At 38.4% G+C, this 24,491-nt stretch overlaps 1 protein-coding gene across 5 annotated transcripts in view; it reads left to right on the top strand.

Moving 5' to 3' along the window:
• The window catches only part of LOC134211308 (uncharacterized), a 49,659-nt gene that overhangs the window by 5,173 nt on the left and 19,995 nt on the right, over window positions 1-24,491 (top strand). Inside the window, exon 1 of one of the 5 annotated variants that reach the window (XM_062688052.1) lies at window positions 7,634-7,770. The exons of 3 other annotated variants lie outside the window; for them this stretch is intronic. In XM_062688052.1, the coding sequence (XP_062544036.1) occupies window positions 7,759-7,770 (12 nt within the window). In that variant the 5' untranslated portion in view covers window positions 7,634-7,758. Of the gene's footprint in view, window positions 1-7,633; window positions 7,771-7,908; window positions 8,155-24,491 lie in introns of those variants that run through there. One more of the 5 variants, XM_062688055.1, reaches the window with a different exon arrangement.

Genomic DNA, 24,491 nt, shown 5'->3' with positions numbered 1-24,491 from the left:
TATCTTGACAGATACGTATTTCGACCTCAACAGTAAGGCCGTCTTCAGTGTATCTGTCAAGAGCATGAGCATGAGCAGGATAACCGTACAATTCGTAGTTGCTACTCCGTGATTGATTAGAACTTGCGAAATTGCACAGGGAACCAATTGAATGGAGCTTGGGTTTAGCTATCATTCTCAATGTGCAAATTTCGGAAATTCAATGCATTTTACTAAGTCAATTACGGCGCCGGCCACGTCCTTACGGTCATCAAGGGAAGGAAGGATTATTAGTTCATCTCTCGTTGCTACTAGAGACCGAGTATACCTCTGCATCTCCACGATAGTCTTAGGATAGGAAGGTGTTAGTATGAAGGGATATATTATCTGGATTCACTTTGGTAAGTGATGCGATCTATGGGATAGGAATATATTAATGAGAATTAGAAGTACTAGAGTTCTGAGAAAGTATTAAAGTGAATTCTAATGGGATTCATTTTTTTACAATTAGAATTTGAATGCTATTGGATTCTAATACCACGCACACGTCTACCACACCATCGCTACCCGCACATCAACCTCACACACAACCTTGTATGAGGCCTGCACGAGCATAGCGACCGTATATAGCATTCGTATGCAGGTACAAATGAATACCAATCTATTTTTACATTTTATTTACTGCTACTAAATAACAGGCAGCTTTTTATAACAATTCTATATTCAGAATCATACTTGCTAGCAATGAGAATTTGATTTGCAAAGAGATTGAGTTTCACTCAACCCTCTTTTTACGGCAGTTTTTTTACGTCACTTCGTTTTACGGCCTCCTTTTTACGGCACGTGACGTAAAAAGAATTTGAAACATTATTGACATCCAAAAGTAAGCCTATAAGAAGGCACTCTTAGAAACCCAAAGAACAAAGTAGATGCTTTGTATATTCATAATTTGCCTTCAACAATTGTTCCGTTCCAGGTCATCCAAGAATTTCCTGGAGTCTACACGCGTAACCGAGGACCTAAGGTCTACAAGCGTAGCGAAAGAGCTGTTATCTATTGTAAAAAATAGTTTATGCCCAATTTGATATATTGAACCAAATTCCGTTCCAGGTCATACAAGAATTCTCTGGAATATAGGTCTTGAGGTCTACCCGCGATACCGAAGGGCTGTTATCTCTTTTATTAAATGGTTCATGCTCTATATGATCTATTAAACCAAACTCAATATGCCTTAAGCAGCCGTTCCTTTCCTGGTCATCCAAGAATTCCCTAGACTCCTCAGCCGCGGATTCATCCCAAATATATCCTCCGAGTACCGTCAACTGGGGGGAAGATGATCATTTGATGTGTCAGTCAAAAGTGCCAATTTTTTTTATGAAACGGTAATCAACAATATTCTCCGTTCAAGTAATGTTGCCACTAGGTAGAAATCCGAGTTTTTCGATTATAATCATGAAAATGTTTTTTTTTTTTGGTCTTTATTAAAGTGATTTTTTATATGACAATAAGTTCATCACTAAATCATGAAAATGTATTTTGTGGAAGAAAGAGAGAGATAGTCATAAATGACGCTATTTTCGTCTCAAATATTGACTTCTTAGACTTCTTTACGTAGTAAATTCAATATACATACAGATAACCTAGTGTATTTTGACTACTAGGTCATAATGGTTTTAGTAGAGCTGTCTTGATCAACTTCACCCCAAACCAGATTATTCTAAAAATGTGTGATAATTTAATTTATTTTAATAAATGCGAACGCATTTCAGAAAACTAAAGTTGTTGATTACTGCAACGTATAGCAGTACATGTTTTGAAAATATTTGTTTCGATTTAAAATGTAAATACACATTGTTATTGCATGTTTTGTCTTAAAAATGATCATCTTCCCGCCAGTTGACGGTATTTGACTTTCACTTGCGTCTCAAATCTAGGCATATGAGTTGTTCTAAGATCTCCAAATTGCGCTTGAGTTTGAATCAAATGGTCTGCCGAATCAACCAAGGCTTTCATGATGTCCCCAGCCGTGGTATCAACCCAATTATGTCCTCCGAGTATTTGTCTTTTACTTGGGTCTCAAATCCAGACATATGAGATGTGGTAAGATCTCCAAATCCTCCTGGAGTTTGAATCAAATGGTCTGAAGAATCAACCAAGGCTTCTATGATCTCCATAGCTCCAGCAATGAAACAATTATGTCCTCCGTGTATTTTACTTTCACTTGCGTCTCAGATCCAGACATATGAGATGTAGTAAGATCTTCAAATCGTCCCGGAGTTTGAATCAAATGGTCTGCCGAATCAACCGTGGTTTCCATGATGTCCTCAGCCGCGGTATCGACCCAATTATGTCCTCCGATCATTCGTCTTTCACTTGCGTCTCAAATCCAGACATATGAGATGTAGAAAGATCTCCAAATTGTCCTGGAGTTTGAATCAAATGGTCTGCCGAATCAACCGTGGTTTCCATGATGTCCTCAGCCGCGGTATCAACCCAATTATGTCCTCCGAGTATTTGACTTTCACTTGCGTCTCAAATCTAGGCATATGAGTTGTTCTAAGATCTCCAAATTGTCCTGGAGTTTGAATCAAATGGTCTGCCGAATCCACCAAGGCTTCCGTGATGTCCATAGCTGCGGTATCAACCCAATTATGTCCTCCGCATAATTTTCTTTCACTTTAGTCTCAAATCCAGACATATGAGATGTGGTAAAATCTCCAAATCGTCCTGGAGTTTGAATCAAATGGTCTGCCGAATCAACCGAGGCTTCCATGATGTCTCCAGCCGCGGTATCAACCCAATTATGTCCTCCGAGTATTTGTCTATCACTTTAGTCTCAAATCCAGACATATAAGATGTAGTATGATCTCCAAATCGTCCTGGAGTTTGAATCAAATGGTCTGCCGAATCCACCGAGGCTTCCATGATGACCCCAGCCGCGGTATCAACCCAATTATGTCCTCCGAGTATTTGTCTATCACTTTAGTCTCAAATCCAGACATATAAGATGTAGTATGATCTCCAAATCGTCCTGGAGTTTGAATCAAATGGTCTGCCATATCCACCAAGGCTTCCATGATGTCCATAGCTGTGGTATCAACCCAATTATGTCCTCCGAGTATTTGTCTTTCACTTGGGTCTCAAATCCAGACATATAAGATGTAGTAAGATCTTCAAATCGTCCTGGAGTTTGAATCAAATGGTCTGCTGAATCAACCAAGGATTCCATGATGTCCATAGCTGCGGTATCAACCCAATTATGTCCTCCGAGTATTTTATTTTCACTTGCGTCTCAGATCCAGACATATGAGATGTGGTAAGATCTCCAAATCATCCTGGAGTTTTAATCAAATGGTTTGCCGAATACACCGAGGCTTCCATGATGACCCCAGCCGCGGTATCAACCCAATTATGTCCTCCGAGTATTTGTCTTTCACTTGGGTCTCAAATCCAGACATATGAGATGTAGTATGATCTCCAAATCGTCCTGGAGTTTGAATCAAATGGTCTGCCGAATCAACCAAGGCTTCCATGATGTCCATAGCTGCGGTATCAACCCATTTATGTCCTTCGAGTAATTTTCTATCACTTGCGTCTCAAATCCAGACATATGAGATGTGGTTAGATCTCCAAATCGTCCTGTAGTTTGAATCAAATGGTCTGCCGAATCAACCAAGGCTTCCATGATGTTCACAGCTGCGGTATCAACCCAATTATGTCCTCCGAATAATTTTCTTTCACTTGCGTCTCAAATCCAGACATATGAGATGTAGTAAGATCTTCAAATTGTCCTGGAGTTCGAATCAAATGGTCTACCGAATCAACAATGGCTTCCATGATGTCCTCAGCCGCGGTATCAACCCAGTTATGTCCTCCGAGTATTTTTCTTTCACTTGCGTCTCAAATCCAGACGTTTTAAGATTTCCAAATTGTCCAGGAGTTTGAATTAAATGGTCTGCCTGATCAACAAAGGCTTCCATAATGTCCCCAGCAACCCCAGTAACAACATGCGCAGCACAAGTCAGACAATCATCCCAAGGAACATTTTTAGTTCTATAACGGACATGAAAACCATTATTTGCTCTACATGACTTCGGTAAAATCAGCATAAAACGTAAATGTTTGTAGGGATGATTTTAGCAATTTGATTGTAACTAAATTCGGCAACTCGTATGGGCCATGCCCTTTTTGATCCATAGAACCAAAGTGAATACGGCTTCAACTATTGTTCCATTGCAGATCATATATGAATATCATCCATCCCTGAAATATACGATTTACGGTCAACACGCCTAACCAAAAGGCTGTTATCTCTTAAAAAAACTTGCTCATACCCGTTTTGATCCATAGGACTAAATTGGATACCTCTTCAACTATTGTTCCATTCCAGGTAATTTAGGAAAGTCATGGAGTACTGGTCTTTAGGTCTACAGGATTATTATTTTTAAATGGTTCATCCCATTTTGATCCATACATCCATATTAGATACGCATTTAACAATTATTCCACTCCAGGTCATCGAAGAAATATCTGAAGCCTAGACTTCGTGGCTGGGGACATAATGGAAGCCTTGATTGCTTCCGTAGACCATTTGATTCAATCTCTAGAACAATTGGGAGATCTTACAACATGTTACATGTCAGAATTTGAGACGTAATTCGCAAACTATCCAAATTCCAGGAAAACTTTGAGATCTAACAACACCTCATATGCCTTGATTTAGGACGAGTGAAAGACAAACACTCGGGGAATATAATTGAGTTGATACCGCGAGTGAAGAAATCATGAAAGCCTTGGTTGATTTGGTAGACCATTTGATTCAAATTCCAGGACAATTTGAAGATCTTACAACATCTTACATGCTGAAATTTGTGACTCAAGTGAAAGACTAATACTCAGAAGACAAAATTGGGTTGACACCGTGGTTGGGGGAACCATGATAGCCTTGGTTGATTCATTAGACCATTCGATTCAATCTCCAGGACAATTTGGAGATCTTACAACACCTCATATGTCTTGTTTTGAGACGCAAGTAAAAGACAAATACTCAGAGAACATAATTGAGTTGATACCACGGCTTAGGACATCGTGAAGGCTTTGGTTGATTCGATAGACCATTTGATTCAAACTCCAGATCTTACAATATCGAATATGCCTGTATTTGAGACGTAAGTAAAAGACCAATACTCAGAAGACAAATTTGGGTTGACACCGAGGCTGGGGACATCGTGGAAGCCTTGTTTGATTCTGTAGACCATTTGATTCAAACTCCAGGACAATTAGCAGATCTTAAAACATCTCATATACCTGGATTTGAGACGCAAGTGAAAGACAAATACTCGGAAGGCATGATTGGGATGATACCGCGGCTGAGGACATCATGCAAGCCTCAGTAGATTCGGTAGACCATTTGATTCAAACTCCAGAACGATTTGGAGATCTCACAACTTCATACATGCAAGAATTGAAGACGGATGTGGAAGACAAATAATCGGAGGACAAAATTGGGTTGACACCGAGACTGGAGACTTATTGAAGCCTTGGTTGATTCGGTGGACCATTTGACTCAAACTTCAGGACAATTTGGAGATCTTACAACACCTCATATGTCTTGTTTTGAGACGCAAGTGAAAGACAAATCCTCGGAGGACATAATTGAGTTGATACCACGACTTGGGACATCATGAAGGCTTTGGTTGATTCGGTAGACCATTTGTTTCAAACTCCAGGACAATTTGGAGATCTTATAACATCTGCTGCAGGGTTTTTAATTGATAAATTATCGTCGTTAATTTAACGCCAACTTCGATAACGATAACACTTTTACGATAATGCTTCGTTGACGATAAAATGAGCGTTGAATTAACGTTATCGTTATCGAGTATTCGTTGATTTATCGATAATTATCGAGTTAACTGTAACATGTACTACAGTTTGAAGTGCAAATATTCACAAATTAAATTTGCAAAATCTATTTTAAAAATATTGTATCGCCCTACAATATTCGAGAACGCCTTTAAATCCTGGAATTAAATTGAGATTCAAGGAGGTCACCGAATTTACCAAAACATTGTTTCGTTCAATCATTAAAGTTCTTACAGAGTCGCAGTTCTCCATAGTAGAGAATCTGAGAGCATTTTTAATGTCTACTTATACATTATCTAGCATTATTAACAAAATTAACATTATTAACATTGTTGACAAAACTTCTGTTTTGAAGATCCGGAGCACCCAGTTATATGAATATTCTATGACTCACAGCTAAACTAAACTCCTTAGTCTAACCAAATCATAGGTGACGAGGTTAGTCCACCTGTTGAGAGATTGTACTGGTGCTGCCTGGAATGCAGCACTACAGATCGCTGCATCAAATAAATTTCTAGTACTTGGATACCAATATATTGCCGATGACATCTATGCTGCATAGTGAAAAAAAAACGCTAACCACCAACAGAGCACCTCACTTCTCATCGTTTCGTAGAGTAGCATACATTAAGCAATAATTCTAGAGTGTCCCGCTTCAATCAAAATTAACTCTGATCAACCAGCTGCAAACAATTTGTTCCATTCTCGGCTTCTGTCAAAATTTTACACCAACTTTATTTGCGTAATCTAGTAACCACATTATCGCAAAAGTATCGAGTTAACTTACGTTAAATTATCGAACTACGATATTAATTCAGTTGATTCATCGTTATCGTAGCAACCGATAACGTTGATCACAATCAACTTTATCGGCGATAACGATAAATTAACGATTAACAACCCTGATCTGCTGGATTCGGAGAGATCTTACAATACCTCATGTAAGACGCAAGTGAATGTATTTGAAAGTATCCTCACTATCAATAAATTAAGTGAAGTACTAGAAATTTTAGCGAAAATTCTTTTTACATCACATTCGGTTTACGTCCCCCCAATAAGTGACGTAAAAAGAGGGTTGAGTGTATATGATTAACGAAATTATCTAATAGGAAATTGGAAAGGGCCAGGGATCAAACCCTTAATCTCCTGCTTATGAGGCAGAAGCAGTGACACAAGGCCACCAAGCACCCCTCTTGAGGTCGAAATACGTATCTGTCAAGATACGATTAAGTGGTGGAATTCAATGGGATTGTACAAACTGTCTTATGACAAGTGAAGACATTCCACTAAAAAGCTCAAAATAATTTTCTTAATACAGAATAAGTTCCAGATGAAATGTAAATCCCTTGAAGAAGAAAATTATGACTGGACAATCTTAATAATAATAGGGCTGAACAAACTTTTGATGCAGTTCAAAAACTTTGCAGATCTTTTGTATCAAACTATTGAAGCATTGATATTGTCATAATTAAATTTACAGGATCGAAACATTAAAAAGTTAAATGTGACCTATTAGAATGATCATCCTGTATTATTATATCGGTTTGCTCATGCTTACATACATTGCTGTGGGTAACTCTCTCAGTTGCATTTTCTCTCACGCACACCATCTCATTCTTATTAATTCTGTTTGATATTACTACCTATACTGATAGTGTGGCCGCTTGTCCAGTCCATAGTCAGCGCAAAACAGCGCCGGCTATGCTGTTGAACTATTTCCATGTATTATGTGTAGTGTAGGGCGCACAAGGGAAAATGAACAACCAGTACGACAAAGAAGACGATCAACAACTACGGCGTGGATTACAAACTGCGTTCTAGTGATAGTGACATTACAGCCACATAGTGAGGGCGATAGTCAGCGCGTCTCCGAGCAATCGACCGGAATATTGTTAATATAGGCATTCGCGTGTGATGATGATGAAGGTAAATTTCATGAAAATTATATTCCCGCCAATACGCTTGTGAATGAAAAGTTGCAGTGTTCTTAAATTACCAATAAACATCGAACAGAAAGTGAAATGTGTAGCTCATAGGGAACAAAGATTCGTACCATGTTGACTCGAAATGTGTATGTGTGATTAACGTGAGGATGTAGCATACAACATAATTTCATAAAATGCTGCAATGGGCAAAGAGAAATGTATGGTTACGGTGCTTCTACTATAATAGCTTCAGTAAAGATATAAAATTTCCCACGATTTATCATTGGCTATGTTATGTTGCCTGTTGGCAGTAACTAAGACACAATACATTACATTTGATTGCGTTATGATGATGTGGTAACTTCACTGGAATTCATGTAAAAAGGTATGTCACACAATTCCAATAGTAATCAAATGAAAAATAATCAATGATCCTTTTCGGTGAGTGTTTTTTACAATAATAAATTTCTGGTGTAGCATTTTTTCTATACTACAATATTTATGCAACTCAAGTTGAATTTAAGTGACAGTGATGCCAAAATGATTACTTGGTGCTTAGTCGAAGAATGTATAAATTTGTGTATTAATTGTATACGTACTCCAATAACAAATAATTTCAATAATATATGCACGAAAAAAACTATTCCTAAAAAACAAAAATTCTTTGGGATTTCCTCGGCCAATTGTTAGAAATTTTCTCAGAAAATTCTTCCGGATTCATCCGGCAAATTCGTTGAAATTTTCTGGACAAATTCTTAAAAATTAGTTCGGCATTTGCTTTAAGATTCGGGAAAATGATTCAGAATTGTATCGCCAAATTTTTCGAAATTTTTCACGATTCGTTTGGGAAAATCTTTGAAAGTTTCTCGGTAAATTCTTTGGGAAATTCCGACAATTCTAGTGGATTTTTTCGGCAAGTTATTAGAGACTATCTCGAGAAATGTTTCCTCGACATTTTTTTTAAATTTTTTTCGCGATTTTCTTTGAAAAAAATTTCGACAGATTCTTCGTGATTCCTTTGGGAAACTCATTGGAAGTTCCCCGAAATATTTTTCGGAAATTTCTCGACAATCTCTTCGGAATTTCCACGGCAAATGGCCAAATGGCATATGCGGCCAAACGACTTTTTCGGCAAAAAAGACCAGTTTGGCCGAACGACATTTTTGGCCATATGTCCTTCTTCTTCTTCTTCAATGGCTCTACATTCCAACTGGAACTTGGCTTGCTTTTCAACTTAGTATTCTATTAGCATTTCCTCAGTTATTAATTGAAAGCTTTTCTATGCCCACCAACGCATGAGTATGTATCTTGTGTGGCAAGTACAAGGATACACTATGCCCAGGGTGTCGAGAAAGTTTCCAACCCGAAAACATCCTACACTGGACCGAGAATCGAACTCGCCATCTCCAGATTTGCAATCCTACGCCTTTGCTCGTAAGGCTACTGGAGACCCAGCCGTATGTTCATTTCGGCCAAATAAAATGTGCAGTTAAATAGCCATTTCTGCAAAACAAACATTGTGACCAAACGTTATATACAATTAAGATTTCTGTAGTCGGATAAACTGGAGTCGGTTTTTACGCGGGAGATACGTTCCGCCTAAATCAAAACCGCGTAAAAATGACTTCACTAAAAATCGTTGTTTTTGTGGTTTTCACGTGTTTCTTAACCTTTTTAAAAAACCGCGTAAAAAAAACTTTTGAAAAAATCCGCGTAAATCCCGAAAATCGCGTAAAAAACGACTTTTTATCGAAAATCGCATCTATCGACCTGTTTCAAATATAGTGCATGCTCCTTGTGCTACATTGAATAGAATGTGTTCGAAGAATATCTTCTTGGCCATCCAAGAAATGACTGGATTAAGGCCTTTTGATCTACACACGTAATCAAAGGTCTGTGATACATAGAATATAATGTGTACAAAGCATAGCTTCTTGGCTATTCAAGAAATTCCTGGAGTAAGGCCTTTTGATCTACACACGTAACCAAAGGTCTGTTGACCTTTTCAAATATGGTGCATGCTTCTTGTGCTACATAAAATAGAATGTGTACGAAGAATAACTTCTTGGCCATCCAAGAGATTCCTGGAGTAAGGGCGTTTGATCTACACGCGTAACAGGTCTGTCGACATGTTTCAAATACGGTGCATGATGCTTGTGCTACATAGAATATAATGTGTAGAAACCATAACTTCTTGGCCATCCAATAAATTGCTGGAGTAAGGCCTTCTGATCCTACACGCGTGACCAAAGGTATATCGACCTCTTTCAAATATGGTGCATGCTCCATGTGGAACACAGAATAGAATGTGTACACAACATAACTTCTTGGATTAAAAAAAACGAGTGCGGCCTTTTGTGCGCGGCTTCAAAATAAGACTATGCTAAGCTGGATCGATTCCCTTTGTCGGTCTAGGCAATTTTCGCCAAGCCCATCGTCCCTTCGGTACAACCAGAAAGTAATGCTTCAAAAGGGGGGCCAGTGCACAACGCACCCTAGAGGTTAGCTGCGTGTCCCTGCAGCATCGAACATATAGGTTGATACGGTTTGGGCCCTCACATTCGTAGGACTTATGTCCCGAATCTAAGCACCAATATTACCTGTGGTTGTGTGGTTAATGGCGTCAGTCGTCTAAGCGTATTTGCAAGCCATGGAGTGTGAGTTTGATTCCCGCCAAGGATGTTATCGATCATTTAGTAATTTGCGTTCGATCATTTAGTTAGTCAATAACTCATTCCAGAAGCTGAGTTTCAAAATGTGTTGTATGATGGACTTCTAGTGCGAAAGTTTTTCTGCAACGCTGCCTAATGTTTTGTTGTTTGAATTCCATTAGTAACGGAGTTAAAGCTATAGTTTCAGTAGCTTAGACTAAATGATAACAAAATTCCAATCATTTAGTTTAAGTTACTGCAACTAGCACTATAACTCTGTTATTAGTTGAGTTCAAACAACGACCCATTAGCTGCCCATCTGAAAAAGTGACGTATACGCCATTTTCCAAAAATGGTGTTAACAAGTACTACTCATCGAGCACTTTAACAGAAAAATGGAAAACATGCATGTTGTAAAATGGCTGTTACGTCACTTTTCCAGATTACGGCAGTAAGGCAGAGTTGTAGAAAAACCTTCGCACTAGAAGTCCACCATACAACACATTTTGAAATTCAGCTTCTAGAATGAGTTATTGATAAAATACTAAATGATCGATAACATCCTTGATTCCCGCCCTAGTAAGGAGAAAACATTTCGTGAAGCGGAAAACACTCCGCTGGTTCTCTGGGTGCTGTGTGAATGTCCTGTCCGTTGTCTAATGCTAAGCGTTAAGTATTCAGTCTGTGCGACCTCTGGTCAACGACGGTTATCCTGTCTTCCTTACTTTTAAATTCTACAAAAAGATCTTTCAAATTTTTAAGGAAATTTGCTCAGAATTTTGACGGTAGTATTTCCGAGATATCGAAGGAAATTCTTCAGAATTTCAAATAAAAGTTCTTAGTTTTACGAAAAGGTTTTTCGATTTTTAACGTAAAATTGTTTGGAATTTTCAAGAAAAATACGAAAACCATGATAAAACCTCTGGAGTGTCAATGGGATTGCCATAAACTTTCGGTGGCGACGGCGCACACCTCTAACCACCGTGTGGTCCTCCGGGATATCTGGAGGATGATGGACTTCATGTTGTGGCTTATACATGTCGTGGCATTCCGAAAATTTCGGAACATTCATGAAATAAAACAAAAAATAATGAATATCATCGCATAGCACCATTTGGTGCCAAACCCACCAGGTTTCTAAAAAATTTGTATGGATTGTCTAACTTCAGGAAACTCCCTTCTCCCTCTAAGCGTTACATAATTTACGGATGTTCCCTAAACACAATCCATACATGGACCACCGTTGGTGAAATAATTATTTTTTCATATAAATATTGAGGCTGTTCACACATTACGTAACGCTGGAAGGAGAGGGAAGAGGTCAGATCTCGATTTCTAGCGATTAGATTGAGGACAGTTATGACATATAAGCCTAAAATCACCTAAATTTTCATTTAATGATTGTTTTTGTATGCATGTTTACTGGAGTTGTAAATAATTATAAAGTCATTACTTCGCCAAACTTGACTTACTAACAAAAATATAGCATAAGACAAGAATTGAACCAAGGCTCTGCACCAAGCTTAGCGCTTTTTGACTGACGCGCTACCCATCCGGGGTATATATCAAATTAGAGAAGCACTGATAAAAGGCTATTATAAACCTCGTTCTTTATTATGTGAATGTGATAAATATCATATGGTTGGGACTCGGGAATCCTTGAATCTGCCATGCATCATGTTACATCCCTGCACTATAGGAGTCATGCACTAATTACGTAAGCATTTTTTCTAGTTTTTTCGAACCCCCTCCCACATTGATCTGTCCGTGGAGCAATTGTTTTTTTAGTTTGGAAAAACATGTTGGTTTTTTTTTTATTAATTAGAAGGAGCAACTTTTTCTGAGCTACAACATATTTTTTGCAATTCCTGATCATAATACCTGGTTTACAGTTCGTCTTTGAATGCTAAAATGGCCTACTTTTCCATACCAACCATTTAATGACCATTATGCAACTCAAATGGGTTGCATAATATCCATTATAGCACTCATTTGAGTGCTATAATGAAAAACCACCATGAGTACAGTAGTTACATGACTACATTTTGCTGAGTCTGCTTGGGTAAGTGTTCAAATAGTGTATTCTCTGCGTCGCGTCATAAATTTTGATGGACATGACATCATAATTTTCTAAATGCATGTTTATCTATCGTTTCATGATTTGAAGAGCTATGCAATGTGGTACGATAACATAGAATCTAATAGTTCTCTGCAGCAACATGATTTATTCGCAAGAATGATCTTACTTGATACTTGATGGGCCCTCAGGTCCTCTTCAACTGCAAAACGCAAGAATGATCATGTGGAGTAAATTAGACTGTAGAATTTGGTACATTTTTACCATACTGGAGGTCATTTTTCGTCATTGCAAAAAATAGCGTTTGCAACTCGTAACAAAACTCGATTTTTTTAGCAATCGTAGTATTTATCCAACTCGGGAAGCCTCGTTGGATAAACGTACAACTCGTGCTGAAAAAATCATCTTTTTGCAACTATTTGCACAAACTACTATTTTCACACTCGTAGGCCCTGAATTTGATTTATAAAATCCATTTGTAAAGTTTTTTGAAATTTGACTGTTTGGCCTAAAATTCGTAAAACGCTGTGTTGGCCATTCAGAGCAACAAGATCAAAATTTTAAAGGAAAATTTCAAAGCTCTAAAATAAAATAACTTCAAAGAATATTTTTTCACATACATCTACTTTTTCATAGTTTTCATCACAATCAAAAACTGTATTGAATTGTGGTAAATAAAATATGTTTTAAAGTGAAACAATAATGTTAACAGGTTTGGTCTTGCACATAATGATAACAGCATCACATTGTCCGCTGAATATGCAACGCTATTGCATACTCAGCAAATTCCGGTCACCACCACATAACTGTTCAATGGATGTAACATTCTTGCAAAGGAGAGAATAAACATAATCACATGGTGTGTTTCTCGCGTCGCAGCGCGCTCTCGGCAAAATGCACCATTTCACAGACACTGGCAAAACTTTCCTGATCCCGCGCTCGCCGATATGCAGTTGTGTGCGACAGAGTTTAAAGTTGGGGGTTCATATGCCGCACAGTGAGCTCGTAACAGTGCTCGAACCGCCACCGACGACAGATGGAACAACGGCAATAAAAATTGTGTTGTGACTATTCATTTTGCTGCACTTTTCCGCCTCTTTCCGTAGAAGAGCGAGAGCAGTCAGCAGGAGAGAACCGACCGAGTTCAACTGCCGTCTTTAATTCTTATCAGTGTTTGCGAATTGCGAAATGAAAATGAGAATAAACTAAGTAGATATTTTAACCAGACTGTTAACAATTTTCAAAATATTCAACCTTTTACAATTGACCTCTTCATGTGACACTAACAGACTGCAAATCCGAAGCTGTCACTTCCATTGAAGAACTGCCAATTGACGGTAAAATCAGCTTATTTCAAACGTCTCGTGAAAGGCATATGTGGCAACCACGCACTAATCAGTCGCGATGTGTATTTTCCATTCACTGATGAACGTACTTAGGTCTCATTCATTTTCGCGACAGTGACAATACATTGCGTCATGTTAAGATAAAATACAATAGGATAGGATAGATAGATAGATAGGATACAAGATAGGATACAATGTCACTGAATTTAAAATAGGCTCAAATTTATTACTGAAATTTTCCAACGTATAGTGAAAATTAGCCAAAACTGAAACATTTTATTTCATTTATTATCATTAAGTAATGGAGCTTGTAATTTGTACAAGCTGAGCGTTCGATAAATTGCGCCAACACCTGACTCAATCCGCTCACGAAAACCTTCTTAATATTCACCGACGAAGGACTCCTCAATTTGTCTCAGCCTATTGAACAGAATACGCTGCAGAATGGGCTCACTAAAATTTGCAGAAAGTAGAATCACTGAAATTTACCACGGCAAGGTATAGCCAACGGAATTCAAAATAATTTTAAAAATTACAAACTGTTTTTTTTTTTGAAAATGGTTTTTTGCACGAGATTAGAAATTCAATAAACATCAAAAATAGTACCTTTTCCGGGATCAATTCGAGAAAAACATTTATTATCATGAACAATCAAATAAATATATGTACAATGTAGATAAACAAAAGTCTGATCCGGTGCTCAAAATTATTTTCAAATACATTTCATTTTAAATTTTTTAAATTATTTTAGAAATTGCATCCCATATCTCGCTGTGGATTTTCGTGATTCTACTTTTTCTTTTTCGACATTTCTCCTAGCGTATTGCGTACGCCGAGTTGAGTATTTCTCGCGTAACATATGATTACGGCTTATAAACCAAAACTATGATTTTTGATTTTCTAGCATAAACGATTGCTTTGTAATTGATTCTTCATGATATCTCTCCGTTTTTGATATCTCTTAAGAAACACATTTATTGCTATTTTTGAGTAAACGTCTCATGAACCATTTGCACCATAGTGGTTTTTAAGTCCTTGTTTTGGCGCCTTTAACTACCATGCGGAGTGTTGCTTGTTTATTTAGAAAATCTAGCTTTAAGTTATTTTAAAATGTATATTCAATATACAGCATAGCAGAACTGCTCTGGCCAACATATCTAAACAAATCCGATGATATTACTAGCTTTAAGCAAACGGCTTAAAAACAGACGTGTTACCAGTAATGCGAGTAAACGGCGCGATTTCTGTTTTAGTCGAAATTTAGTGGATTTCGGGTGGTTTTTCAAATAATCTAAATTTGCTGTTATAATATCTAGACCAACATTTGAAAAGGGCGTAACAGCCAAAATTTATTCCTTCTGATTCTTCGTCCACATATAGGTCTTTATATGTAGACAAAGAATCAGAAGGAATAAATTTTGGCTGTTACGCCCTTTTCAAATGTTGGTCTAGATATAACCATTAACATACAGAATTGACATATTTTTTGGCAATGAAATGAGTTTCTACTTCAATCAAATAATTAAATTAGTCATAGAAAACTTGAACCTCATTTTTCTCGGTTCAGCTTTGTTGGCTTTTCGGCCTTAATCATATGTTGCTCGAGATTTGCATTTATAGATCGGACATATGAGACCATAAAACCAGCCGGTAGGTAGATCTTTCTGTTTTGTTTTCTTTTACATACTTTGTTTATTTCGTCAACCGATGTAGACTGTACATTATGGAATGTAATAAATAAAAACCAGATTAATCCACCTAGTAGTGATGATGCCTTTCTCGTGCATTATAAAATATATTGAAAAAATCTCATTAGAATGGTCAAACATGCTCTTTAGGGGAATATATCACATTTTTTCATGTTTTTGCATTGTTTTGCCTTTCTCCTACAACAAAGTTGTTCTGAAAGGCTATATGATCACTCCAAAAACGAATTTTTGATAGGAAGCCCAGAGACCCATAGCTTTATATACCAATCGACTCAGCTAGACGAACTGAGGTGATGTCTGTATGTGTACAAATTTTGTAGACACACTTTTTGGAACCTAGCATTGTCTGAACTGAATTGCTCGCAAAAGGTTCCATTCGACGGGGAATCTTGTTCCATTGTTTGCTATTAAAAAATGTCCAAATCGGACTATTGGATCTGAAATTATGGCCAAAATACTATTTTTTTATGATCAAAACACGCTAAAAATAATCATTTATATTTTTTGCACGAGAAAGGCACCAACATGTGTAAGTGTGTGTTACGAATTGCGTGTGCGCTTTGTTTTACGCTGTTGATATTTCGATCAAAATCACGATTAAAACATTCCCGTTATTACCTACAACAGAACACTCGAAACTAAATTCAGTGCTGACTCTAAAGATACTGAATACGATTGCCTTACATCGCTGGTAGAAGCTAAAAACTCGAAATTTGTGGAACAATATCCTATTGCTGCTACACAATGAATCTTGGTTGCAGTGAGTGTGCTCTTCACATTGGCAATTTAGAAGAGCGAGTTGTTTGTGATGGATGCTATAAAAAGTATCATTTGAGTTGCGCGAAGATGAATCCCTACTAGTTACGAGTTTGTTTAGAATTCGACAACGTACTCTGGCTATGCAATACATGCTTGTCTTCGTTCCGCAAGCAACAAGCTGCATCATCAAAAACTGATGATGTGCAAGAAAAAGTAAATGACAACAAAACGAATGATAGCGAAATCGATCTTGTTGTGCAAGAACTTCAGGCGGAAATTTCAAGCATTAAAGAGAGCTTCGATAAACTGCAGCGGACGTTTAACCTTTTGTTTGTGCTCTGGGGTCAATATGACCCCAGGCCACTTTGAGTGGCTGCCATTTTTTTAGTTTTCAACCGATTGTCCTAATTTTTGGTAGTTTGGTAAAACTCGTCGAGATCTATCTCCGCTTGAAAAATCTTAAAAATATGCGCTACAGTGTACTTTTTTAAAAAAACTTACGTTGTCTGTACTCTGGGGTCAAATTGACCCCAAATTAAAATTGTTATAACTTTTTTAATGTTTGGCCAATTTTAGATTTTTGGGGCTGTTTCGAAAGATAATTTAATCATCTTTCATCTTCGTTACCGAAGATTGACTATAGGTGGGCGGGTACATCGCGGGGAGGTGTTTTCGAAAAAAAAGGGTACAAAAACAGTGATTATTTTACTTATATCTGAAAATCCTACCCATTTTGAACTGCACCTTTTCAAAAAGGTTATGCAGGATGGCGTGTGCTTTGACATGAGGCATTAATTAGTTTAGAGCTTGGTCGCTAGGTGGCGGTATATTTGAATTCATTATTTTAGACTACTCAACTAATTCCGATATATGGAATTTTCCTCATTGTAAATATTCTTATCGCACAAATTTGAAATTTTTAAAAATTGAGATCCCTCATACCTACAGCCAAGTTGTATTCGGCAACATTGTTCAGGATGTCCAGGACTACAAAGCGGTGCTCAATATAATGAGCACTTTTTCCAAGATGCGGCGCTAGTGAGCTGTTATATTTGAGTATATTGTTCCATGTGAGATTTAATGTATTTTGGTTTGTAGCATTTTTGGCAAATATGAATGTTGTGGTAGAGTTCATAAAAAGTTTTCTTTATAATCAACCTGCTCCAGCGATGCTGCAAATAATGGAATGTGTTCACAGAATATGTTTTAGGTCATTCAAGATAACCCTGAAATTAAGGCCTTTGGGTCTACATGCGTAACCAAAGATCAACCAATTTGCCGCCTATTTGTAAAATTCCCAATTATTACTTCCGTCACAAGACAGTCCATTCCCACTAGACTAGACCTTTGATCAAGACGCCATTTTAACAAATTTTAAATTTGTGCGATAAAGGATATTTACAATGAGGAGAATTCTATATATCGAAATATCTTGAGTAGTCTAAAATAATGAATTCAAATATACCACTACCTGGCGGCCAAGTTCTAAGCTTATCAACGCCTCATGCCAAAGTACACGCCTTCCTGAATAACCTTTTTAAAACAGGTGCAGTTCAAAATGGGTAGGATTTTCGGATATGAGTAAAATAATCATGAAAAATCATTGTTTTTGTACCCTTGTTCATCAAAACCCCTCCCCGCGATGTACCCGCCCACCGATAGTCAATCTTTGGTTACGACCTGATGATTAAATTATCTTTCAAAACAGCCCCAAAAATCCATAACCGGCCAAACAATAAAAAAGTTATAGCAATTTCAATTTGGGGTCAATTTGACCCCAGAGCACAGGCAACGTAAGTTTTTTTGAGCACAGACAGAAGGTTAATAGTGGTTGCCAATGGATAAGTGATAACACCGTTCTGCCATCTACATCCACACCGCAAGGAAACATTAATCGAAATAATTCGTTCAACGATACATCTCAGCTGATGGTGGGATCAAACGCAGAAAGAGTTTCCACTAGTCCCCGAACGTTTTGGATTTTTTTTACGAGAGTGGCAAAACACGTTTCCAGTGATACTATGCGACAAATGGTATCTAATTCGTTGCAATTAGAAGATCAACCTCAAATTGTTAGACTAGTACCGCATTGGATTAACAACGAAAGTCTACGATCAGGCTTCGGAATTCTCACTCATATGAATAAAAATCCAGGATTGATCCAAACAGCGGAGTGCAATTTTTCCATATTCTCCTTTGAGCAAGTGTTCTCACACAATATTTTATCCGGATAGAAAGACGGGCGATAAACTCGCGAGCGCCGGCTTGCCGGATAATTTAATTTTGGGCCTCCAAATTCTCCACCTCGCCACTTCTCCAGATAAGTTTTAAAAGCATATTCACAAAAATGTAGGTGTGCGACGGGATTCGAACCCAAAACAATTTTAAAACGTGTAGAGCGCCCACTATAACCATGCCACCACACGAACCGATTGAAAGCAGGTAGAAAACTACTGTCTTGAACCTACTACTAATCGTGGCGCATCGTCGTATGCAATCAGTTCGGAGAAGCAAAGTAAGCAGCATTTGATTTTCGCGAAACATGGGAAGAGGGATAACAACTTTTCGCACCATCGCTTATGCCGGAATTTATCGCACTGAGATCCATCTGGATAAAATGCCTGCTGGAGAGATCTGTTGTTGCGTGAGTAAGTGAGAAATCCGAATCCTGTCTACGATACATCTCCTACAAAATTGGAGTGAATTGGAAATACAGGGAAAAGGCTCTACTCGCATCAACATGGCCTGTAGGATTACAGTTTCGGCAATTCGTTCATCATGAATTTAATTACTGGGAGCCGTAGGATCCGAATTGTGTCGTTTTTTTATTTATAGTATAAGTTAAACATCATTGGGGCCAAATTGAGCCTGTTGATAGCAAACATCGCTAGGTGGATTAATCCTGGTTTTTCTTTCTATTCACTATCATTTCCATAACTTTGGCAGCCATGTGATTAGCGCATTTTCCGGTAGCTGCAAGCGTTGCTGAAAGTACCGTTGCTCTGTAGAATAGGGACTACAAAAACTGGCCTTTCATTGGTCAGGGGAGGGGCCCACCATCCTCTCTTTGTTGATACCATATAGTAGGCAAGCTTTCCGCTGGTTGGAAGTTGTTTCAGCATTGGGTAGCCTTATTTCACCCGGGCCTGCTTGACATCCTTCAGAATAACAGCCAGCGACGGCAACTCATCAAAAGTTCTACGTTGTTAGTTCTTCTGGTTACGCAGCTTTCCGTTAGGAATATAAATAGATACGATAGTGACGGAGAAGGGCAATCGAAGTCTCACATAAATTGCTGGTAGCTCCGCCTCTACCTCAATAGTATCTAGAGATGTCGCAAATTAATCGATTACTTCGACTAATCGATTATTAGTTGTGATAATCGATTAATTTTGAATCGATTACTTCCCAACGATTCATCGATTTAGTAATCGACAAGAATCGAGAGTAATCGATTAGTTATTTATTTTATTTATCATCAGACTAAGGCCGGAGTGGCCTGTGCTGCACATAAAAGACTTCTCCATTCAGCTCGGTCCATGGCTGCACTTCGCCAACCACGCAGTCTGCGGAGGGTCCGCAAGTCGTCCTCCACCTGATCGATCCACCTTGCCCGCTGTGCACCTCGCCTTCTTGTTCCCGTCGGATCGTTGTCGAGAACCATTTTCACCGGATTACTGTCCGGTTAGTTACTAATCGATTAATCGGGATTTCACGAAAACCCTTAGATGTCGATTACTTCGATTAATCGAATCATTGTAGTGATGATCGATTAATTTTGAATCGATTACTACTCAACGATGAATCGATTCAATAATCGTTCAGAATTTAGAATAATCGATTAGTTACTAATCGATTAATCGAGATTTTACGACATCTCTAAGTATCCCGTCCAGTATACCAACAGCGACTGATTGGTGGCGGCGCGTTTTTCGTAGGGCAGCATGTTGTTAGTTTGGCCGTGTTGCAGGTTTGTAAAGTTGATATTAAGCAAAATACGTAAATGTTTGAGTTCCAGTTTTCTGGTAAAAAATAAATCTAAATTGAACTGAAAACGCTATAGAAATTATTCTCAAGGGTTGTAAAGGTTTAAAACTGTTGATTTTAAACATTCACCTTTCCGTCATTTTCGATCTCAAAGTAATTTTTTCAGTAGCGAAAACTTCTCTCTGTTAGTCTTTTGTTCCTCTTACATAAATAATGGATGGAACGGAAAGAAAAACATCAAGTTTTGATTCATGATATTTGGAAGATTTTGTAACAAATAAGTTTGGATGCACTGGCGACTATCTCGTCAGAGCAACCGACTGAAAAACAACAAGGCAGTCTCAATTGAGTTGTCACACACTCAGCGAACTAGACTAGCGAAATTCATAACTGGCGCCTTATGAAGCTTCGACTGAATATTCCACCAACAGTGCTTTTTATATGCATTTACCTTCCCAAGTATTCAAGCGTCGATGGGCTTGTGGTCTACATACTGACCTCCCGATCCCGACGTCCGTGGTTCGAACCAGTCTGTTGCACTTTTTTTTTTAAATGTAAATCATCATTCATAAGGCAAACATATTGAAATTCATACCGATTCCTTGTGGCAAATTTTCATATAGGCGTTTGTTTGGAAATCATGCGTCCAGTTTCCTCAGTGCATGCTATCCTATACACGGAAGAAAAAAAGTACCCAAAATTGAGTACATATATTTAAACTTACTTTTGAGTTATTTTTTCTCTACTTTTTCATCCACTCTTTCTTTTGTTGTCAAAAACAAAAGAGCCAAACAATCCAACGACGCCAGTTCAATACGGGAAGCCAATTTTGAGTTTTATTACCTGAGGTCGAAATTGCGTGAATTAAACTTAAATTTGGGTCAATAAATTTTCCGTTGGGTACTTTTTAACATGGGAGTAAAGGCAAACTACTTCGACCCTACTTACTCAATTTTGGCTTCCCGTATGGATGTTCGAGGTTGGGTGAATTAAACTCACTATTGGGTAGTTTATTTCTTCCGTGTAGGGATAGACTTTGCACGCCCGTTTCAAATCACTCAGAGACTGAGTGAAATTGTATTGCCGTCTCTTTTTTTCTCACGGAAATCTTACTCATTTTTCGTAAAAAGTGGAACTACTCAAATTTTGAGTAGTTCCACTTTTTACGAAAATTGAGTAACTTTTCCGTGGGAAAAAAGAGACGGCAATACAATTTCACTCAGTCTCTGAGTGATTTGAAACGGGTGTGTGGCTCCGACCTCGGTACACTAAAAACCAAAACTACCCAAAAGTGGGTTGTTTGCACTCAAAACCGTAGTTGGGGCCAATAACCCAAATTTGAGTTAAATGACTTTTCTGACTTGGTAGTTAGTCTTTAATCACATGTAAACAATTTACCCAAAGCAGAATTTAATTTATCCGAAATGGACCTTGATCAACTCAAAATTGAGAAATTGAATTTACTCAAATTTGAGTTATTGGGTTGAGCAACCCCGATGAGGTGCTTGCATCTTGCTCTAGTTTTGACAACAATCATGAGAAAAAAGGGAAAACTACTCAAATTTTGGTAATTTTTTTCTGCGATATTTTCATCAGTGCGTATATCGAACTCAAATTTTGAGTTGATTTATCTGCCCGTGTAAATCACCGATACTTCTGAAGCAAAGTGTCGGTTTGGTCTATAGTCGGATTGGTTCGGTGGATTTCCTGCAGCGCGATGTCAATGGAATTGGTTCCATTAACCAGAAAATCCGGATCAATAAGATTGTTGTGGAATCCGTCCATGTTCCACTGGAGGGCCGGAGTCGAATTCCGGCGATTTTCTCGACGAAGATGTGGTTGACTTTAGAAGGAAGTAGAGCCGTCACTAGAGGTAGTGGGTGTGGTGCCAACAGACAGCTGTATAGGAGGGGGCGGAGAAAAATAGATGCCAGAGTTTGCCGACAGAACGGAAGGGCAAGATGTTATCCCTTCCAGAGGCAAGTTGTTCGCCGCAGTCGGTCGTTCATTGCATTTGTGTTTAGGGTGTAACTTCTCGGATAGCCCAATTGGACAGGGTGGATAGAAGGCTTAGGTTCGAATCGTGGTGTGTGGAACTTATCGTAAAGAATGAAGGAGATTGCCTCCAGTCCTAGAGATGGACGGGGTCCCGACTACTCAGAAAATTACCTGCGACTGGAATCAAATTGTTTTGATTATGTAAGACCGCACACTTAAATCATTTCACAGATTTCGGTGATTTTTGCTTCAATTCACCGAAATCTCAACAGCAGAATTGTTCGGAATTTTCTGCGATTTTTCCTTTGTTCAACTGTCAAAACCACAGAAAATCGGTAAAACTATTCACCGAACAGTTCTGCTGTTGAGATTTCGGTGAAATTTCACAGAAATCTGCGATTTATTTTAAGTGTGCGGAGTCGTGGTAGCTGTTGCCTCTAGAACAAACCGCCTTTTCAATGACATCCATTGTTTTCGAAGATAACCTTGCTCTTCACTTGTGAGCGTCGGAACTGGCCAAGATGAAAACATACAAGTGTTGCAATATGTCAGGGGTCGGGTGAATCTTGGGGTCTCCAGTAGACTTGCGAGTTAAGGCGTCGGATTGCCAATCCGGGAATGGCGAGTTTGATTCTTGGTCTGGTCTAGGATGTTTCGGGTTGGAAACTTTCTCGATACCCTGGGCATAGTGTATCCATTGTTCTTGACACACAAGATACATACTCATGTAATGCTGGGCATAGAAAAGCTTTCAATTAATTACTGAGGAATTGCTAATAGAATACTAGAGAGAGATTTGCATCCTTTCTCTTTGCTTCTTGGTGATTTTTCAAATTATGTCTTCCTCGGTTTTTGCTGTTCCACATACTGATTGTTTACAATTCTCGCGCTTGTGTTCTCGCATTAAATGGCTAATATTGGTTTTCTCTTCGACTCTGTTTCAATGCTGCTTCTGCTGCACTTAAATGTTTCGTCCAGTAGTTTTATCTACTAGCTTACCGCACACAAACGCCTTATTCAATTTTGTATCCGGGCGATCCTTCAATCAATGCAGTGACCATAGAAGCTAACGAATTCGGTAAACTATTGAGCTCAATGTTTACTTTGAGATCCTCAAGAAGCAATTGACCAGCGATCGCGGGAAATGATCTTCCATCTGGCCAACTGTAAAATTCTGCTATTAGATGTTTATTGAATGACGGTTGGTTACACAATGTATGTGGAATGAGTATAAAAAAACACTTCCAGCATTGCAACATGGCATGCTGCTCTGCTACATCTCCCATTAGAACATATCGTCTTTTATTCCGCAGAGGCTGCAGTCTTGCTTCCTCTAGGAAAGCCTTTTTTATCGAAGATGTTCTTTAGTGGAAACATCAGCCAGGGAATGATGCTCTTAAGGATCAGCTATAGTACTGCTGGCTGGAGTACCTTGGTCAATCCTAATTCTTCAATAAGGATATCCCATGGCTACTATCATGAACTGCTGTCACCGGCTCAGCTACATCTGTACGAGGGCGAATTTTGTTGGTGTGGACCAGGCATTGAAAACAATCAGATCATGAGTAAAAATCGGCTAAATTCATGCCAACTTGATGCTCTACTGCGGCCTAATCACTGATGCTCTCTAGATCGTTGAAATTTGGCGTTCGTTGATTCAATGTTTAAAGATCTTCAATGGGAGACAACTGAGCGAGGCAAATCACTTGGTAACCTAACAATGAGTCTTGTTACCACACGCTGTTAGAAAAATCTTTTTAGACCTTAGGAAAATTAAGTCCGCTATGAGAATGGAACTCTGATACACTGCATGGGAGGCTTTGATACTTTCTCTCCTCCATTCCAGCAACTTGAAAGCAGAGTGAATAAAGCAGAACACCTGATGTGTTTTGGTTTTATTCTAGTAGAGCAAGCGTAACACAAATGCTCCAGTCGTAGCTTCCCTGGATACCATAACAAGTTTAGCTTGGCGAACTCTGCCCGCGAAGCGGGACAACATTGGTGGCAATATAGTTGCCACTGCCCGGCAAGCGGGAAAACAGGCAACAACAAAAATATAAAAAGATTTTTAAAAATTTGGTTTTACGTAGAACCAGTCAAATCAAGGTACGTTACATTTTTTGGTGAATAGTCCTAGTCAGAAAACGCATTATAAGTGAAAAAAAATTTTCGCGTTTTTTCTCCCAAGGGGAGAC

Source organism: Armigeres subalbatus, chromosome 2 (genome assembly GCF_024139115.2).
Source record: "Armigeres subalbatus isolate Guangzhou_Male chromosome 2, GZ_Asu_2, whole genome shotgun sequence".
NCBI lineage: Eukaryota > Metazoa > Arthropoda > Insecta > Diptera > Culicidae > Armigeres > Armigeres subalbatus.
The sequence above is the reverse complement of the archived record's forward strand: the minus strand, read 5'-3'. Positions and strand labels throughout refer to the sequence as shown.